This window comes from Vombatus ursinus, unplaced genomic scaffold, assembly GCF_900497805.2.
Source record: "Vombatus ursinus unplaced genomic scaffold, bare-nosed wombat genome assembly UNPS02014928.1, whole genome shotgun sequence".
Classification (NCBI taxonomy): domain Eukaryota; kingdom Metazoa; phylum Chordata; class Mammalia; order Diprotodontia; family Vombatidae; genus Vombatus; species Vombatus ursinus.
Window position 1 is genome coordinate 7,316 of NW_020954706.1, and position 6,414 is coordinate 13,729.

The 6,414-nt window shown below is 43.8% G+C and overlaps 1 protein-coding gene across 1 annotated transcript in view; it reads right to left on the minus strand.

The window, feature by feature from the left end:
• Positions 1–2,878: 2,878 nt before the first annotated feature.
• The window catches only part of LOC114029376 (cytochrome P450 2A13-like), a 13,187-nt gene continuing 9,651 nt past the window's right edge, over positions 2,879–6,414 (minus strand). The window contains exons 8-9 of the mRNA XM_027843778.1: positions 4,892–5,033; positions 2,879–3,161 (exon numbers count right to left, since the gene is read on the minus strand). Coding sequence (XP_027699579.1) covers positions 2,977–3,161; positions 4,892–5,033 — 327 coding nt within the window. The 3' untranslated portion in view covers positions 2,879–2,976. The remainder of the gene's footprint in view (positions 3,162–4,891; positions 5,034–6,414) is intronic.

Here is a 6,414-nt window from a genome sequence, read left to right on the forward strand (position 1 = left end):
AGTTAGTGTCAGGGCAGGGACCCCAACTTAGGCCCAGTGACTCTTAACCTAATAAGGCTCTTACTCGCATGCCAAACTGTCTCCCAGGAAGGAGAAGAATGGTCCATTGATGACAGAAACAAAGCCACCACATGGGGGTAACAAATTACCTTGACTTCGACTTCTGCTATTATTGTAAGTCAGCAAAAGTCCAATGGTAAGGGATTTACCTTTTGGACAACCGTAAGCTCATTTTTCTTCTGTGGTGAGTCTAAGCTCTTAGAGTATTTCCATAGGGCTAAAGGCCTACAAACACTGTTGGGGTACAAGTGGAACTCATTGGAATGTTGGGAGGATTACTGCTCCAGTGACACCAAGTTCATTTCCTTTTCAGGGGAAGTTCAAACCACAAGGCAGTGCTGTGAGCCTAGAGTTCTCTATAAGGCCCTGTGGGGTATGTAGGATTCATTAGACATGGTGAAAAATTGTCTTGATTATGTGGGGGCTAATTTGAATCGTTTCTGCTTTCTGTACATTATGTGGAATGAAATAAATGCTATCTTTTACCAGGTATGTATTTTTACTTGAGTGTTTGTACAGGGACTGGGAATTCTTTCCCCATAATCATGAGCTCTACAGAAGATATATTCTGATGTTTCCAGAAGAAACTTTGATGGGAGGCAAAATGAGTCATAGAGAATAACTATTTTGGAGGAGCTCCCAAGATTGGACTCAGTCCATAGAAGTCCAGAACTTATTATACTGTTATGCCAAGAAGTAAACACTGCTTCAGGAGTGGTCTGAGTAGGGTAGAATACAAAGTATCTCCACCCTAGTTCTGGACGCTGTGTCTTTGCTAATGCTACCTGAGTCTTACTTAGCTCCTTTGGGGCTTCCATAACACCTTGTTGGCTTATTTGAAACTTGCACTGATCCCTTCTGATCTTTTCCACACGAACTGCCATGTAAACCTTATTCTGTTTTTACAGAACTATTTTCTAAAAATAAAATTACAGGATTTAATATTTCAATATTTCTCACTATTAAATCTAATTTTGTCATAGGTTCATCCCATCATTTCAACTAGTCAAAGTTTTTTGGATCCCCACTCTGTTATCCAATTGGTTAGTTCTCCATCCAGGATTTGTGTCCTCTGCAAATCTGAGGTCTCCTATGCCATCATCCAAATCACTAATAAACATGTTGAATAATACAGTGACAAGAACAGAACCCCAGGACAGTACAATGCAGACTTCCCTTTAAGTTGCCTTGTACCTATGAATACTAATTCATTGGGTCCAAGCATTCAGACGGTCACAGGATTACAGATTTAGAGCTATACAGGACCTATGAGGTCATTTAATCCAACTCTTTACTTTTACAGATGAAGAGACTGAGGCCCAGAGAGAAGAAGTGACTTAACCAGGGTCAGTTGCCTAGCAAATGTTAGAGGGGATGGGGATGGGACCTGGACTCCTAAAAGCCCCTGAAACTTTCCCACACAACCAGGTGTTTGCCTGAGGCACCTGGCACTTCCCAGTCAATAATCCTTTTATCTGCTTTTTCATTATGGCCCTCCTTGTCTGCACCTGGCCCACCCCGGGCTACTTGCCAACCCTAGATCCCATCCAGAACTTCCCACAGTCTTTCTGTATAAAAACGTCCATCTTGCCCCCATTAAATTGCTCAGATTCTTATGATCTGGCCTGCTTGTACTGGCATCACAAGATAGCCCAAATTCTTAAAATCCCACCTGCTTCTCTTGGTGACACAAAAACCTTATCTCTGACCGAAAGAAGGCTTGAGTGGTCAAATTCTTTTGAGGCAGACCTGCACCCTTTGCCCTGTCATTTTGGGGTTCTTAGCACCCTTAGACTGCAACAGAAGGAACATTGAAACTCTGGTCTTCCAGACTCCAAGTCCTATGCTCAACCCCACTGCATCACACTGCCTCTCACCTACAACTGAGTCTATCTGACTGCTATCTTCTAGTCCACATCTCTCTTTCTTCATATTCTCCCCTACCTAGAATCATCCCCTCATCCTTCTTACTGCTGTGTACAACCTGACTGGCCCCTTTGTTGTTGTTCAGTTGTTTTCAGTTGTGTCTAACTCTTGATGATCCTATTTGGGGTTTTCTCGGTAAAGATGCTGGAATGGTTGTCATTTCCTTCTCCAGCTCGTGTTACAGATGAGGAACTGAGGCAAACGGGGTGAAGCGACTTGCCCAGGGACACACGACACAGCTAGTGTCTGAGGTCAGATTTTGATTCAGGAAAATGAGACTTCAGGTCTGGTACTCTATCCATTTTGCTACCTAGCTGACCACCTTACGTAAATACCTTCCCCTCTCTTGGCCTCAGTTTTTCTATCTATATATAAAAGGACTGGTTATTCTTTGAGTGATCAGATTTTTGTCGATAAACATTTATGACCTACATCTTCCTCCCAAAGGAATCTGTTCCATAATAGGAGAGCTGGAGAGAGACACACAGAGACACAGGAATAGAGACAGAGAAATAGTCATAGGGAGACAGACATAGGGAAAGGGAGAGACAGAGAAAGAGACAGAAGCAGAGAAACATTCATGGATAGTGAGACACAGACACAGAGGAAAGAGCCAGGGACACAAAGACAGACCACAGAGTGACAGAGGCAGAGAGACAAAGAGAGACAGAGATTGAGCTAGAACTGGCCACAAGTGGGTGGTATGACGCAAGGCAAAACTCTCATTTGTAAACTATGAAACTTCCAGTCTCAGTTTTTTCTTGACTCTCTGTACAACCTGGAATAAATCCCTTCCCCACCGTCACGTTATCTGTAACCTGAAAAGAGTGTATTCGATGACATCCAAGCTGTGTTCCAGCTTCCAGGAGCCAAACAGAGTAACAGAAAGAGATGCCTAGGGGCTCAGGCTTTATTAATACATCCTAATCCACCCCACCCAGGAGTCCTGCAGGCTCCTCCTGTTTCTGTTGCAGCTGCCTGGGCTCACCCTCACCCTCTTGGCAGGAATGAGATGGTGTAGCTGCGGGGGATGGTGGCAAAGCCCACCATCTCGGGGGAGATATCGATGGCCTCTTTCGGGAGTGGAGACTGGAAGTGAAAGTTCTGCAGGATGGTGGTGAGGAAGACGAACAGCTGCACTCTGGCCAAGTTTTCACCAAAACAGTAGCGTTTGCCTGAGGAGCCAGAGTCAGAACTGGTTAGGGCGCACAAGGCTCTTGCTGGGAGCGGCCTTAGAGGACAGAATGTCAGTGTTGGGGTCTCCCAGGGGCTAAGGACCCTTCCTTAGAAGAGAGAATATCAGAGCTGGGAGGAAACTAGAAGCACAATGGACAATTGGCAGGTAGTGAATTTGATATTGACTAAATAACTGTATAACTTTGGATACACCACTTTCCCTCTCTCAACTTCAAAATGAGAGGTTTGGACTCTATGGCCCCTAAAGTAACTTCCAGCCTTAAGTCTGTAGTCCCTCAGGACAAAAAAAAGTGCCACACCTGGAAGGGACCTTAAAATATAGAAAAATCATAGCTGGGAGGGTTCTTATGATAGAAAATGTCAGCATTGGTAGATAACTTAGAAAAAGACAAGTAGCACAGAACATGCTTGGGTCTTATGCCACAAAAGACTTCCTCCAGGAGGTGCTCATCTGTAGCAAGTAAAGATTCTTGAAACTTCCTACTTTGTCTAATTCTTCTTGGTGATTAGCCGATATGCTTTTGCTGTTTTTAAGCACAAGTGCTATTAATGTCTACTGAGTTCACAGGGTTTCAGAGGTAGAAGGGCCCTTGTAACCTGGAGTTGCTCTTTTCCCTCAATTTTCCTACTCCTTCTTCTCAGTAGATTCCTTTGCCTCCTTTAAAAAGAAAATGCAAGCCATCCCTTATGAGATCTCTCTCTTCTAACCGATGGAACATTTTAAAAGCTATCTATACTATCCTCTATTCTCTCTGTCTTTGGACCATGGTCTGTCAAAGGAGTGGCCCTCCGTTCTTCCTGTTCCCTTGGTCTCATCCCTCCCAATCTTATAGAATTCACCATCTGGTTTTCTACATTCTAAACAAATTGTTATAGTTGCTGTTGTCTAAATTGATCATTCAATTTTCATAGTGGAAACCCCTAAACTAGAGTGCCCTTGCTCCTCCCCCCTGCTTTTAGGTGTCTTAATTTCCTTCAAAGTAAGCTTTGGTACCACCTCATACAGGAAGCCTTTCCTGATTCTCCTAGTGGTCAGTGCTCTCCATTTGCAAATTATCTTGTAATTATTTCTCTTATCTACCTAAACTTGGCCCCCTCCAGTAGAATATAACTTTTTGAGGGCAGGGACTGTTTTCCTAGTGATTGCCCCCACCACCTCATAAGTACTTATTGGATTGAATGTTAGAATTGAGAAGGACCTTAAATGTTACTTAGTCCAACCTCCTCATTTTACAAATGAGGAAACTGAGGCCCAGAGAAGGGAAGGTTCAAGGGACCTCAGACACCCTTGAGTCTCAGACCTGAATTTTACAGATGACAAAACTGAGGCCTAGGGAGATGCAATGATTTGTCCAATGTCACCCAGGTAGGAAGCTTTAAAGATGGGACTTGATCTAGGGCTTCTGACTCCAGGGCCAGGGCTCTTTCTAGTGTATGTACTTCTTCCTTAAATAAGGAGGGACACTAGTGAGATTTGGGGGGTATACTTTTTGGAACTCTTGGCCCCACAGCCATGGCTTCTCTGGAATCATCCCACCTTAAGCCCCCTTAAAGAAGCTTTATCAACTGAAATTGACCTGAGGGCCAGCAGGATGAATTGAGGGTAGACTGGAGGAAAGAAAAGGTTCACCAAACTCAGGCCACACTAGTTGGTACTAGAGATGAGAGTGGGAGTCATGGAGGGGAAGAAAAAAAGTTTTCTGCTCACCAATGGAGAAGGGGACAAAGGCATCACTCCTCTTAAATAGGCCCTTTTCATCCAGGAAGTGTTGGGGGTCGAAGGCTTCAGGACATGCAAAGAAGTTGCGGTCTCTCAGTACTGAGCCCAGCATTGGATAAACCTCTGTGCCCTAGAATTGGAGGTGAGAGAGAACAAGAAAGGAAATGAGGGATGAAGTGGAGAGAGGAGGGCAGGAGGAAGGGAGATAAAGATAGGGAGAAAAAAAGAGGAAGAAAAGCTGTGGGAGAGGAGTGAGAGACAGAGAAAGAGAGTGAGAGACAGAGACAGAGAGAGATAGAGGGAGAGATAGAGAGACAGACAGAGAGAGAGCTAAAGAGAGAGAGAGAGAGAATGAAAGAAAATATTTTACTTCATAGAAGATAAGGTTATATAGTAGATTGAAAGCTAGTCTCAGAGGGAAGAAGACCTGGGTTTAAGTTGTCTCCAACACATGCTGGCTATGTGACCTAGGCAAGTCACTTAACCTAAGGACTGTAATTTGCCGAGAAAGTGCCAACCTCAATCAGCAGAAGGAGTTCCCTATGTCAGTGAAATCAGAAGACCAGGCCTTATTCTTGTATTTTGTATCCAATTATACGGGCACAGGTTGTTTGCCCTGATAGAATGTAAGCTCCTTGAGGGCAGAGACTGCCTCATCTTTGTCCTTATATTCCAGTCAAATTCTAGTGTCTTGCTATATAATAAGTCCATAATAAATGTTAGTGATTGAATGGTTGATTGACAGAGAAAATTAATAGTAATTGAATTACATTAACAATAATAATGATATTAACAAGTGTAGTGGGAGGGGGTGTTAGTCAGAACACCCCTAATCAATGGATTTTCCCCTCCCCAGTTCAGTTGCAACAGAAGGATCAAGTCACAAAGACAACCAGGATTTTCACTTTGTTACCCCTTTACGTGTGAAAATATTGTCTTTGCATTTTTTTGAGGCACGGTTTACCTTTGACTGACAGAACAACTATGCCCTTGGTAGCCTATAGAAATGGATCTTCTGTGTTCTGGGACACATTGGAAACAAAAAGCAGCTTCTGGGAGTGTGACCTCTGGCAGTCAAGAGGAGAGACAGCAATGAAGAAACAACCCAGTTATTAAGAATCTTTGCTTTTCCAATTGCACTTCTACCAGAGAGTAAAAGTCGAGGGAAGGAGGGGGAGAGGGAATATCTTTCTCCTCCCTACAACTCCATTGGTCATATTGATTTGCATCAGAACTAAAGACTGAGTAGGAGGCTGGGAGCAGAGAGGATTACACTGAATCCTCAAAGGTAGGAGCTGAGTCAAGCTTCAGAGACAAACAAGTCCAAAGACTCAGTTAGGAGATCTGCTCAGTAGACTCTGTGCCCAGGAGGAGCATCGTGAGGACACCACCAGAAGGGAAAGGACATTGGGGTCCTATAGCCCCAGAGGTGTGAATTGTCCTAGTCAAATGTGGTCTCTGAGCTTGTGCATCTCTCCAAGTGCACTCTTAATTATATGGCCTTTTTTCCC